The sequence below is a fragment of the Hemitrygon akajei genome, chromosome 9, assembly GCF_048418815.1.
Source record: "Hemitrygon akajei chromosome 9, sHemAka1.3, whole genome shotgun sequence".
NCBI lineage: Eukaryota > Metazoa > Chordata > Chondrichthyes > Myliobatiformes > Dasyatidae > Hemitrygon > Hemitrygon akajei.
The window spans coordinates 100393851-100408973 of record NC_133132.1 but is presented as its reverse complement, the minus strand read 5'-3'; the positions used below and the strand labels follow the sequence as shown (position 1 = coordinate 100408973).

The window sequence follows — 15123 nt, the reverse complement described above, 5'->3', positions numbered from 1 at the left end:
CAGGTAACCATGTCAGACCCCCAACCCCTCACTCCAGCACCAGGTAACCATGTCAGATCCCCAACCCCTCACCCCAGCACCAGGTAACCATGTCAGACCCCCAACCCCTCACTCCAGCACCAGGTAACCATGTCAGATCCCCAACCCCTCACCCCAGCACCAGGTAACCATGTCAGATCCCCAACCCCTCACTCCAGCACCAGGTAACCATGTCAGATCCCCAACCCCTCACCCCAGCACCAGGTAACCATGTCAGATCCCCAACCCCTCACCCCAGCACCAGGTAACCATGTCAGATCCCCAACCCCTCACTCCAGCACCAGGTAACCATGTCAGATCCCCAACCCCTCACCCCAGCACCAGGTAACCATGTCAGATCCCCAACCCCTCACCCCAGCACCAGGTAACAATGTCAGATCCCCAACCCCTCACACCAGCACCAGGTAACCATGTCAGATCCCCAACCCCTCACCCCAGCACCAGGTAACCATGTCAGATCCCAAACCCCTAACCCCAGCACCAGGTAACCATGTCAGATCCCCAACCCCTCACCCCAGCACCAGGTAACCATGTCAGATCCCCAACCCCTCACCCCAGCACCAGGTAACCATGTCAGATCCCCAACCCCTCACCCCAGCACCAGGTAACTGCACCAGATCCCCAACCCCTCACCCCAGCACCAGGTAACCGTGTCAGATCCCCAACCCCTCACCCCAGCACCAGGTAACCATGTCAGACCCCCAACCCCTCACTCCAGCACCAGATAACCATGTCAGATCCCCAACCCCTCACCCCAGCACCAGGTAACCATGTCAGACCCCCAACCCCTCACCCCAGCACCAGGTAACCATGTCAGACCCCCAACCCCTCACTCCAGCACCAGATAACCATGTCAGATCCCCAACCCCTCACCCCAGCACCAGGTAACCATGTCAGATCCACAACCCCTCACCCCAGCACCAGGTAACCATGTCAGATCCCCAACCCCTCACCCCAGCACCAGGTAACCATGTCAGATCCCCAACCCCTCACCCCAGCACCAGGTAACCATGTCAGATCCCCAACCCCTCACTCCAGCACCAGGTAACCATGTCAGATCCCCAACCCCTCACCCCAGCACCAGGTAACCATGTCAGATCCCCAACCCCTCACCCCAGCACCAGGTAACCATGTCAGATCCCCAACCCCTCACTCCAGCACCAGGTAACCATGTCAGATCCACAACCTTTCACCCCAGCACCAGGTAACCATGTCAGATCCCCAACCCCTCACACCAGCACCAGGTAAACATGTCAGATCCCCAACCCCTCACCCCAGCACCAGGTAACCATGTCAGATCCCCAACCCCTCACCCCAGCACCAGGTAACCATGTCAGATCCCCAACCCCTCACCCCAGCACCAGGTAACCGCACTAGATCCCCAAACCCTCACCCCAGCACCAGGTAACCATGTCAGATCCCCAACCCCTCACCCCAGCACCAGGTAACTGCACCAGATCCCCAACCCCTCACCCCAGCACCAGGTAACCGTGTCAGATCCCCAACCCCTCACCCCAGCACCAGGTAACCATGTCAGACCCCCAACCCCTCACTCCAGCACCAGATAACCATGTCAGATCCCCAACCCCTCACCCCAGCACCAGGTAACCATGTCAGATCCCCAACCCCTCACCCCAGCACCAGGTAACCATGTCAGACCCCCAACCCCTCACCCCAGCACCAGGTAACCATGTCAGATCCCCAACCCCTCACCCCAGCACCAGGTAACTGCACCAGATCCCCAACCCCTCACCCCAGCACCAGGTAACCATGTCAGATCCCCAACCCCTCACCCCAGCACCAGGTAACCATGTCAGACCCCCAACCCCTCACTCCAGCACCAGATAACCATGTCAGATCCCCAACCCCTCACCCCAGCACCAGGTAACCATGTCAGATCCCCAACCCCTCACCCCAGCACCAGGTAACCATGTCAGACCCCCAACCCCTCACCCCAGCACCAGGTAACCATGTCAGACCCCCAACCCCTCACCCCAGCACCAGGTAACCATGTCAGATCCCCAACCCCTCACCCCAGCACCAGGTAACCATGTCAGATCCCCAACCCCTCACCCCAGCACCAGGTAAACATGTCAGATCCCCAACCCCTCACACCAGCACCAGGTAACCGCACCAGATCCCCAACCCCTCACCCCAGCACCAGGTAACCATGTCAGACCCCCAACCCCTCACTCCAGCACCAGATAACCATGTCAGATCCCCAACCCCTCACCCCAGCACCAGGTAACCATGTCAGATCCCCAACCCCTCACTCCAGCACCAGGTGACCATGTCAGATCCCCAACCCCTCACCCCAGCACCAGGTAACCATGTCAGATCCCCAACCCCTCACCCCAGCACCAGGTAACCATGTCAGATCCCCAACCCCTCACCCCAGCACCAGGTAACCATGTCAGACCCCCAACCCCTCACCCCAGCACCAGGTAACCATGTCAGATCCCCAACCCCTCACCCCAGCACCAGGTAACCATGTCAGACCCCCAACCCCTCACCCCAGCACCAGGTAACCATGTCAGACCCCCAACCCCTCACTCCAGCACCAGGTAACCATGTCAGATCCCCAACCCCTCACTCCAGCACCAGGTAACCATGTCAGATCCCCAACCCCTCACCCCAGCACCAGGTAACCATGTCAGATCCCCAACCCCTCACCCCAGCACCAGGTAACCATGTCAGATCCCCAACCCCTCACCCCAGCACCAGGTAACCATGTCAGATCCCCAACCCCTCACTCCAGCACCAGGTAACCATGTCAGATCCCCAACCCCTCACACCAGCACCAGGTAACCATGTCAGATCCCCAACCCCTCACCCCAGCACCAGGTAACCATGTCAGATCCCCAACCCCTCACCCCAGCACCAGGTAACCATGTCAGATCCCCAACCCCTCACCCCAGCACCAGGTAACCATGTCAGATCCCCAACCCCTCACCCCAGCACCAGGTAACCATGTCAGATCCACAACCCCTCACCCCAGCACCAGGTAACCATGTCAGATCCACAACCCCTCACTCCAGCACCAGGTAACCATGTCAGATCCCCAACCCCTCACCCCAGCACCAGGTAACCATGTCAGATCCCCAACCCCTCACTCCAGCACCAGGTAACCATGTCAGATCCCCAACCCCTCACCCCAGCAACAGGTAACCATGTCAGATCCCCAACCCCTCACCCCAGCACCAGGTAACCATGTCAGATCCCCAACCCCTCACTCCAGCACCAGGTAACCATGTCAGATCCACAACCTTTCACCCCAGCACCAGGTAACCATGTCAGATCCCCAACCCCTCACACCAGCACCAGGTAAACATGTCAGATCCCCAACCCCTCACCCCAGCACCAGGTAACCATGTCAGATCCCCAACCCCTCACCCCAGCACCAGGTAACCATGTCAGATCCCCAACCCCTCACCCCAGCACCAGGTAACCGCACTAGATCCCCAACCCCTCACTCCAGCACCAGGTAACCATGTCAGATCCCCAAACCCTCACCCCAGCACCAGGTAACCATGTCAGATCCCCAAATCCTCACCCCAGCACCAGGTAACCGCGTCAGATCCCCAACCTCTCACCCCAGCACCAGGTAACCGCACCAGATCCCCAACCCCTCACCCCAGCACCAGGTAACCGCACCAGATCCCCAACCCCTCACCCCAGCACCAGGTAACCATGTCAGACCCCCAACCCCTCACCCCAGCACCAGGTAACCATGTCAGATCCCCAACCCCTCACCCCAGCACCAGTTAACCGCACCAGATCCCCAACCCCTCACCCCAGCACCAGGTAACCGCGTCAGATCCCCAACCCCTCACCCCAGCACCAGGTAACCGCGTCAGATCCCCAACCCCTCACCCCAGCACCAGTTAACCGCGTCAGATCCCCAACCCCTCACCCCAGCACCAGTTAACCGCACCAGATCCCCAACCCCTCACCCCAGCACCAGGTAACCGCACCAGATCCCCAACCCCTCACTCCAGCACCAGGTAACCGCGTCAGATCCCCAACCCCTCACCCCAGCACCAGGTAACCGTGTCAGATCCCCAACCCCTCACCCCAGCACCAGGTAACCATGTCAGATCCACAACCCCTCACCCCAGCACCAGGTAACCATGTCAGATCCCCAACCCCTCACCCCAGCACCAGGTAACCATGTCAGATCCCCAACCCCTCACCCCAGCACCAGGTAACCATGTCAGATCCACAACCCCTCACCCCAGCACCAGGTAACCATGTCAGATCCCCAACCCCTCACTCCAGCACCAGGTAACCATGTCAGATCCCCAACCCCTCACCCCAGCACCAGGTAACCATGTCAGATCCCCAACCCCTCACTCCAGCACCAGATAACCATGTCAGATCCCCAACCCCTCACCCCAGCACCAGGTAACCATGTCAGACCCCCAACCCCTCACCCCAGCACCAGGTAACCATGTCAGATCCCCAGCCCCTCACCCCAGCACCAGGTAACCGCACCAGAACCCCAACCCCTCACCAGAGCACCAGGTAATCATGTCAGACCCCCAACCCCTCACCCCAGCACCAGGTAACCATGTCAGATCCCCAACCCCTCACCCCAGCACCAGGTAACCATGTCAGATCCCCAACCCCTCACCCCAGCACCAGGTAACCGCACCAGATCCCCAACCCCTCACCCCAGCACCAGGTAACCGTGTCAGATCCCCAACCCCTCACTCCAGCACCAGATAACCATGTCAGATCCCCAACCCCTCACCCCAGCACCAGATAACCATGTCAGATCCCCAACCCCTCACCCCAGCACCAGATAACCATGTCAGATCCCCAACCCCTCACCCCAGCACCAGATAACCATGTCAGATCCCCAACCCCTCACTCCAGCACCAGGTAACCATGTCAGACCCCCAACCCCTCACCCCAGCACCAGGTAACCGCACCAGATCCCCAACCCCTCACCCCAGCACCAGGTAACCGTGTCAGATCCCCAACCCCTCACTCCAGCACCAGATAACCATGTCAGATCCCCAACCCCTCAACCCAGCACCAGATAACCATGTCAGATCCCCAACCCCTCACCCCAGCACCAGATAACCATGTCAGATCCCCAACCCCTCACCCCAGCACCAGATAACCATGTCAGACCCCCAACCCCTCACCCCAGCACCAGGTAACCATGTCAGATCCCCAACCCCTCACCCCAGCACCAGGTAACCGTGTCAGATCCCCAACCCCTCACTCCAGCACCAGATAACCATGTCAGATCCCCAACCCCTCACCCCAGCACCAGGTAACCATGTCAGACCCCCAACCCCTCACCCCAGCACCAGGTAACCATGTCAGACCCCCAACCCCTCACCCCAGCACCAGGTAACCATGTCAGATCCCCAACCCCTCACCCCAGCACCAGGTAACCATGTCAGATCCCCAACCCCTCACCCCAGCACCAGGTAAACATGTCAGATCCCCAACCCCTCACACCAGCACCAGGTAACCGCACCAGATCCCCAACCCCTCACCCCAGCACCAGGTAACCATGTCAGACCCCCAACCCCTCACTCCAGCACCAGATAACCATGTCAGATCCCCAACCCCTCACCCCAGCACCAGGTAACCATGTCAGATCCCCAACCCCTCACTCCAGCACCAGGTAACCATGTCAGATCCCCAACCCCACACCCCAGCACCAGGTAACCATGTCAGATCCCCAACCCCTCACCCCAGCACCAGGTAACCATGTCAGATCCCCAACCCCTCACCCCAGCACCAGGTAACCATGTCAGACCCCCAACCCCTCACCCCAGCACCAGGTAACCATGTCAGATCCCCAACCCCTCACCCCAGCACCAGGTAACCATGTCAGACCCCCAACCCCTCACCCCAGCACCAGGTAACCATGTCAGACCCCCAACCCCTCACTCCAGCACCAGGTAACCATGTCAGATCCCCAACCCCTCACTCCAGCACCAGGTAACCATGTCAGATCCCCAACCCCTCACCCCAGCACCAGGTAACCATGTCAGATCCCCACCCCCTCACCCCAGCTCCAGGTAACCATGTCAGATCCCCAACCCCTCACCCCAGCACCAGGTAACCATGTCAGATCCCCAACCCCTCACTCCAGCACCAGGTAACCATGTCAGATCCCCAACCCCTCACCCCAGCACCAGGTAACCATGTCAGATCCCCAACCCCTCACCCCAGCACCAGGTAACCATGTCAGATCCCCAACCCCTCACCCCAGCACCAGGTAACCATGTCAGATCCCCAACCCCTCACCCCAGCACCAGGTAACCATGTCAGATCCCCAACCCCTCACCCCAGCACCAGGTAACCATGTCAGATCCACAACCCCTCACCCCAGCACCAGGTAACCATGTCAGATCCCCAACCCCTCACTCCAGCACCAGGTAACCATGTCAGATCCCCAACCCCTCACCCCAGCACCAGGTAACCATGTCAGATCCCCAACCCCTCACTCCAGCACCAGGTAACCATGTCAGATCCCCAACCCCTCACCCCAGCAACAGGTAACCATGTCAGATCCCCAACCCCTCACCCCAGCACCAGGTAACCATGTCAGATCCCCAACCCCTCACTCCAGCACCAGGTAACCATGTCAGATCCACAACCTTTCACCCCAGCACCAGGTAACCATGTCAGATCCCCAACCCCTCACACCAGCACCAGGTAAACATGTCAGATCCCCAACCCCTCACCCCAGCACCAGGTAACCATGTCAGATCCCCAACCCCTCACCCCAGCACCAGGTAACCATGTCAGATCCCCAACCCCTCACCCCAGCACCAGGTAACCGCACTAGATCCCCAACCCCTCACTCCAGCACCAGGTAACCATGTCAGATCCCCAAACCCTCACCCCAGCACCAGGTAACCATGTCAGATCCCCAAATCCTCACCCCAGCACCAGGTAACCGCGTCAGATCCCCAACCTCTCACCCCAGCACCAGGTAACCGCACCAGATCCCCAACCCCTCACCCCAGCACCAGGTAACCGCACCAGATCCCCAACCCCTCACCCCAGCACCAGGTAACCATGTCAGACCCCCAACCCCTCACCCCAGCACCAGGTAACCATGTCAGATCCCCAACCCCTCACCCCAGCACCAGTTAACCGCACCAGATCCCCAACCCCTCACCCCAGCACCAGGTAACCGCACCAGATCCCCAACCCCTCACTCCAGCACCAGGTAACCGCGTCAGATCCCCAACCCCTCACCCCAGCACCAGGTAACCGTGTCAGATCCCCAACCCCTCACCCCAGCACCAGGTAACCATGTCAGATCCACAACCCCTCACCCCAGCACCAGGTAACCATGTCAGATCCCCAACCCCTCACCCCAGCACCAGGTAACCATGTCAGATCCCCAACCCCTCACCCCAGCACCAGGTAACCATGTCAGATCCACAACCCCTCACCCCAGCACCAGGTAACCATGTCAGATCCCCAACCCCTCACTCCAGCACCAGGTAACCATGTCAGATCCCCAACCCCTCACCCCAGCACCAGGTAACCATGTCAGATCCCCAACCCCTCACCCCAGCACCAGGTAACCATGTCAGATCCCCAACCCCTCACTCCAGCACCAGATAACCATGTCAGATCCCCAACCCCTCACCCCAGCACCAGGTAACCATGTCAGACCCCCAACCCCTCACCCCAGCACCAGGTAACCATGTCAGATCCCCAACCCCTCACCCCAGCACCAGGTAACCGCACCAGAACCCCAACCCCTCACCAGAGCACCAGGTAATCATGTCAGACCCCCAACCCCTCACCCCAGCACCAGGTAACCATGTCAGATCCCCAACCCCTCACCCCAGCACCAGGTAACCATGTCAGATCCCCAACCCCTCACCCCAGCACCAGGTAACCGCACCAGATCCCCAACCCCTCACCCCAGCACCAGGTAACCGTGTCAGATCCCCAACCCCTCACTCCAGCACCAGATAACCATGTCAGATCCCCAACCCCTCACCCCAGCACCAGATAACCATGTCAGATCCCCAACCCCTCACCCCAGCACCAGATAACCATGTCAGATCCCCAACCCCTCACCCCAGCACCAGATAACCATGTCAGATCCCCAACCCCTCACTCCAGCACCAGGTAACCATGTCAGACCCCCAACCCCTCACCCCAGCACCAGGTAACCGCACCAGATCCCCAACCCCTCACCCCAGCACCAGGTAACCGTGTCAGATCCCCAACCCCTCACTCCAGCACCAGATAACCATGTCAGATCCCCAACCCCTCACCCCAGCACCAGATAACCATGTCAGATCCCCAACCCCTCACCCCAGCACCAGATAACCATGTCAGATCCCCAACCCCTCACCCCAGCACCAGATAACCATGTCAGACCCCCAACCCCTCACCCCAGCACCAGGTAACCATGTCAGATCCCCAACCCCTCACCCCAGCACCAGGTAACCGTGTCAGATCCCCAACCCCTCACTCCAGCACCAGATAACCATGTCAGATCCCCAACCCCTCACCCCAGCACCAGATAACCATGTCAGATCCCCAACCCCTCACCCCAGCACCAGATAACCATGTCAGATCCCCAACCCCTCACCCCAGCACCAGATAACCATGTCAGATCCCCAACCCCTCACTCCAGCACCAGGTAACCATGTCAGACCCCCAACCCCTCACCCCAGCACCAGGTAACCGCACCAGATCCCCAACCCCTCACCCCAGCACCAGGTAACCGTGTCAGATCCCCAACCCCTCACTCCAGCACCAGATAACCATGTCAGATCCCCAACCCCTCACCCCAGCACCAGATAACCATGTCAGATCCCCAACCCCTCACCCCAGCACCAGATAACCATGTCAGATCCCCAACCCCTCACCCCAGCACCAGATAACCATGTCAGACCCCCAACCCCTCACCCCAGCACCAGGTAACCATGTCAGATCCCCAACCCCTCACCCCAGCACCAGGTAACCATGTCAGATCCCCAACCCCTCACTCCAGCACCTGATAACCATGTCAGATCTTCAACCTTTTAATATCTGGGCAATGCTGCCAAGATGGAGATGCAGAAAGTTAGTGGGCAGGAAATTCTGAGCCCTGTGACTCAACATCCTCGGAAAGCTCTCTCTTACAGTGTAGAATTACTGCCCATAATATTTAACTGGCTGGAAAACAGTTTGCGGATTCTGTGGTCATGATTGTTGGCACTATGAATTACACCTGGTCTTTGATGTCATGTTGTGCCATGCTCCTTCCCATCTCCCTACAGGACCCTGTTAAGTTCCCATTTGAATCTCCTCTGTAAGGAAGTGTACATCAAATCCTGATTACTCGTTGCATATCCCTGTTTGTGCCTGGTACTTTTGCTCACCTGTGTCCCTTGGTTATTGATCCAACCACCATTGAAAATTTACTCTTCATTTATCCTACCCACTCATTCATGATTTCAGCCAGGATAACACACACAAAACGCTGGAAGTACTCAGCAGGAGTTACCCGACAGAATGCTTTCTATGGCACATTGATGAAGGGTTGACGGAGATATACCTTCTGAGGAAGTAGAATGTTGGTGAACTTTTTTGGCCATGACGTCACATGGTTGGACCAGGACAGGATTGTTATACTAACCGAATGGGTTCACTCGTGTTGTTTAGGTTGCAATTGTACCCAGCCTGGATTTGTATACAATTTCAATGCTTTGTTAATGGACCCAACCCAGACTGCCCACTGAAATGGTCTTGTAAGCTAGGAAACTGAGGCAAATTCTGACTACTTTGCTGATGATGTCACATTAACTTTTTATAAACTGCCCTCAGTTTCATTATAACTTTTTAAACAGTCAGAAACAATTGATGTGAGAATACCGTGAGGGGGCCAGTGATACCCCTAGCAGACACCGTGAGGGGGGCCAGTGATACCCCTAGCAGACACCATGAGGGGGGCCAGTGATACCCCTAGCAGACACCATGAGGGGGGCCAGTGATGACACCAGTAGACACCGTGAGGGGCCCGGTGATACCCCTAGCAGACACCGTGAGGGGGGCCAGTGATACCCCTAGCAGACACGTGAGGGGGGCCAGTGATACCCCTAGCAGACACTGTGAGGGGGGCCAGTGATACCCCTAGCAGACACTGAGGGGGGCCAGTGATACCCCTAGCAGACACTGAGAGGGGGGCCAGTGATACCCCTAGCAGACACCGTGAGGGGGGCCAGTGATACCCCTAGCAGACACCGTGAGGGGGGCCAGTGATACCCCTAGCAGACACCGTGAGGGGGGCCAGTGATACCCCTAGCAGACACCGTGAGGGGGGCCAGTGATACCCCTAGCAGACACCGTGAGGGGGGCCAGTGATACCCCTAGCAGACACCGTGAGGGGGCCAGTGATGACACCAGTAGACACTGTGAGGGGGGGCCAGTGATACCCCTAGCAGACACCGTGAGGGGGGCCAGTGATACCCCTAGCAGACACCGTGAGGGGGGGGGCCAGTGATACCCCTAGCAGACACTGTGAGGGGCCCTGTGATACCCCTAGCAGACACCGTGAGGGGGGCCAGTGATGACACCAGTAGACACTGTGAGGGGCCCGGTGATACCCCTAGCAGACACCGTGAGGGGGGCCAGTGATACCCCTAGCAGACACCGTGAGGGGGCCAGTGATGACACCAGTAGACACTGTGAGGGGCCCGGTGATACCCCTAGCAGACACTGTGAGGGGCCCTGTGATACCCCTAGCAGACACCGTGAGGGGGGCCAGTGATGACACCAGTAGACACTGTGAGGGGCCCGGTGATACCCCTAGCAGACACCGTGAGGGGGGCCAGTGATACCCCTAGCAGACACCGTGAGGGGGGCCAGTGATACCCCTAGCAGACACCGTGAGGGGGCCAGTGATGACACCAGTAGACACTGTGAGGGGCCCGGTGATACCCCTAGCAGACACTGTGAGGGGCCCTGTGATACCCCTAGCAGACACCGTGAGGGGGGCCAGTGATGACACCAGTAGACACTGTGAGGGGCCCGGTGATACCCCTAGCAGACACCGTGAGGGGGGCCAGTGATGACACCAGTAGACCATAAGACATAAGGCAGAATTAGGCCAGTCTGCTCTGCCATTCAATCATGGCTGATTTATTATTCCTCTCAACCCCACTCTCCAGCCTTCTCCGTGTAATGTTTGATGCTCTTACTAATCTAGAATCTATCAACCTCTGCTTTAAACCCAATGTCTTGGCCTCCATAGCCGTCTGTGGCAATGAATTCTACAGATTCACCACCCTCTGGCTGAAGAAATTCCTCCTCATCTCTGTTCTGTTCTGAGGCTGCAGTCTGGTCCGAGACTCTCCCACTGCTGGAAACATCCTCTCCACTTCCACCCTATCTGGGCTTTAATATTCAGTAGGTTTCATTGAGATCCCTCTCATTCTTCTAAACTCCAATGAGTGCAGGCCCAGAGCCATCAAACACTCCTAAAAGTTTAACCCTTTTATTTGCAGGATTTAAACCCTCTCCCATGCCAGCACATCCTTTCTTAGATAAGAGGTGTAAAAGTGCTGACAATACTCCAAGTGCAGTCTGATCAATACGTTACAGAGCCTTAGCATTTCACCCTTGCTTTTATATTCGAGTCTTCTTGGAATGAACGCTAACATTACATTTGTCTTCCATCCAGGAGGAACACAAACCCCGCATCTATTCTATCAGTCTCTGGACGTGTCAATGATACCATCTCACTTTCTTCTCAACTTAAGGTATCAGTTCGAGTCTGTTTAATTGCAGCTCACAGAACAAAGCCACACAACCCAGGGTCCGTGTGGACTGCACTACCCTCCCATCACTCCGTCCTTCAATCTCAGAAGGAACAGGGCATCCTCCGAGCATTGACACGAGCTGACAGCCCTGTCTTTCTTTTTCAGAGGGTGATGCACTCTTAGAAAGCCTTGCCACAAGGGCTAAGCGGTTTGAAAGCCACAGGAACAAGCTCAGGGAAGAGGATGCCGCCTTACAAGAAGAAAGCCAGACCTACCAGGATATTGTTTTTGTAGACGTAGTGGACACCTACAGAAATGTGCCACACAAGTTACTGCAGTTTTATCAGTGGTAAGGGATGCTCATTGCTCTATCCATTTGTGGTGTCAAATGTGCCTCTGTCAGTATCTCTGTCCAATCTGATCTAGAATGTTCTGAGCTCAAACCACACTCCAGAATCAAACATGAATTGCAGGTGAATGCTATAACACTGAAACTTATTATAATTTAAAATTTATATTTTAGTTTTTAAAAATATACACAGGAAATACAAATTTTAAAAATTGGCTTTGTTTGTCAGATGTACATCAAAACTTTGAACATACAGTGAAATGCGTTGTGTGCATCATCGATCAGTGTAGTTTGAGGATGTTCTGGGGACAGCCTGCAAGTGTTGCCACACTTCCAGTGCCAATCAAGCATGCCCGCAACTCTCCAACTCTAACCCATATCAATGTCTTTGGGATGTGGCAGGAAACCGGAGCACCCGGAGGAAGCCCACACAGTCACGGGGAGAACGTACAAATTCCTTACAGACAACAGCGGGAATTGAACCTGGATTGTTGGCACTGTAAAGTGTTGTGCAATCCACTGTAATACCATGCAGCCCCTGTGCTACTGTAGCACTCCATATACAATGCAAACCATACATATCCTTCTTTGTGTTTTAAAGTCAATACGCTCACTGTATCATCTTAAGCATTGGGGTTGAGCATATTCCAAACACTGCATGCTGGAGATATTTTTAGTGATAATGATATATTTTGTTACACACAGGTCTGTGGACTCAGCAAACTTTCGGTTATTGTTGAAAACTGACGATGATTGTTATGTGGATGTAGAGGCCGTGCTGGAGAGAGCAGGGGACAGGCTGGAGGCAACGAACATATGGTGGGGAAAGTCAGTATCTGTGTATTCGTAAGTCCTTTACAAGCTTAGTTCATCCTAAGACCATAAGGCATAGGAGCAAAATTAGGCCATTCAGCTGATCGCTTCTGCTCCACCATTAGATCATGACTGATTTTTCCCTCTCAATCTCATTCTCTGTTCTTCTGTCCGTAACCTTTGATATCCTGACTAATCAAGAACCTATCAACCTCTGCTTTAAATATACCCAGTGAATTGGCTTCCACAGCAGTCTATGGTAATGAATTTCACAAATTTACCAACCTTTGGCTGAAGAAATTCCCCCTCATTTCACTTCTAAAGTGATGTACTTCTAGTCTGAGGCTGTGCTGTCTGGCCCTACACCCTCTCACTATTGGAAACATCCTTTCCACGTCCACACTATCCAGTCCTTTCCTCATTCAGTAGGTTTCAGTGAGATTCCACCCCTCATTTTTTCTGAATTCCAGCATATACAGGCACTGAGCCATCAAACACTGCTCATATGTTAACCCTTTCAGTTCAGATGGAGAGATATGCAGGGCTTAATAGCAAAGAGTAGGTGAGTGACACTCAATAAACAGCTGTGATGATGTGCCTCTGATAATGAGGAAATGTTTAACATGGTTCATCATTCTTTCTGTTGGGACATGCTCTGTGGATCCAATTACCAAATATCCGTTCAGAAATCTGATGGCAGAGGGGAAGAAGCGGTTCTTGAAGTCAGACACTAAGCATTTTAGGAACGGCTTCTTCCCCTCCGCCATCACTTTTCTAAACAGTTCGTGAATATGACATCACTATTTTGCCACAGAGATTCTGCAGATACTGGACATACAAAGCAACACACACAAAATGTTGGAGGAACTCAGCAGGTCAAGCAGCACCTATGGAAGGGGAAAAGGTTGACATTTTGGGCCGAGACACTTTAACAGGACAAGTCCAGATGCTGCCTGACCTACTGAGTTCCTCCACCATTTTGTGTGTGTTGCTCAGTATCTGGCATGATTTGCTCTTTGCTCTTGTTTAGCACAATTTATTTACTTTAAAACATATTCTTTCTGTAATTTATAGTAATTTTTATATATTCCTTGGTGTACCAAGGAAGGTGCACCGAGATGCAGTTCCTGTGAGACGGTGTTAGGGATCTGGAGCTGCAGCTTGATGATCAGGGAAAGTGAGCAGGAGATGGACAGGAGCTACAGGGAGTTCGTCACCCCGAGGCTACAGGAGTTAGATAAGTGGGTGACTGTCAGGGAAGAGATGAGAAGAGCTCAGATAGTAGAGAGCACCCCTGTGACCACCCCCTCAGTAATCGTTATCTCATTTTGGATGCCTTTGACGGGCATGACCTGACACAGGACGACCATGGCGATCGGGACTCCGGCACTGAGCCTGGTTCCGTGGTGCAGAAGGGAGAGAAGGTGATGAGGAATGCGGTAGTCATAGGGGATTCCATAGTGTGGGGAACAGACAGAAGGTTCAGTCAACATGACAGAGATACCCACATGGTGTGTTGCCTCCCAGGTGCCAGGGTATGGGATGTCTCGGATCAGGTGCAGAGTATTCTGAAGGGAGAGCATGAACAGCCAGAAGTCTTGGTGCACTTTGGTACCAATGACATAGTTAGAAAAAGGGAGGAGGTCCTGAAGAGAGGATTTAGGGAGTTGGGTAGGAAGCTGAAAAGCAGAACCTCCAGGGTAGTAATCTCAGGATTGCTGCCTGTGCCACGTGCTAACGAGCACAAGAACAGCACAATCAGGCATATTCATGTGTGGCTGAGAGACTGGCGTGGGGGGTTCTCGGATCATTGGGGCATCTTCTGGGGGAAGTATGACCTGTATGTAAAGGACGGGTTACACCTGAACCCAAAGGGGTCCAATATCCTAGCAGGCAGGTTTAATAGAGCTGTTAGGGAGGGTTTAAACTAACTTGGCAGGGGGATGGGAACCGGAGTGATAGGGCTGAGGAAGGGGAAAACAGAACTAAATCAATGATAGCGTGCAACAGAGATGATAGGAAGGACAGGCAGGAGATTGAGGCATAATCACAGCCAGTGGGATGAGTTACAGGGCAATAGAGGTGTAGTGCAGTTAAAACAGAAAGCAACAAATACTGGACTGAAAGTGTTATATTTGAATACATGCAACATAAGAAATAAAATAGATGATCTTG

At 55.0% G+C, this 15123-nt stretch overlaps 1 protein-coding gene across 4 annotated transcripts in view; it reads left to right on the top strand.

The window, feature by feature from the left end:
• The window catches only part of b3galnt2 (beta-1,3-N-acetylgalactosaminyltransferase 2), a 58588-nt gene that overhangs the window by 28841 nt on the left and 14624 nt on the right, over positions 1-15123 (top strand). For 3 of the 4 annotated variants that reach the window (XM_073056638.1, XM_073056640.1, XM_073056641.1), the window contains exons 8-9: positions 11952-12135; positions 12841-12963. In XM_073056638.1, coding sequence (XP_072912739.1) covers positions 11952-12135; positions 12841-12963 — 307 coding nt within the window. The remainder of the gene's footprint in view (positions 1-11951; positions 12136-12840; positions 12964-15123) is intronic. The other variant, XM_073056639.1, reaches the window with a different exon arrangement.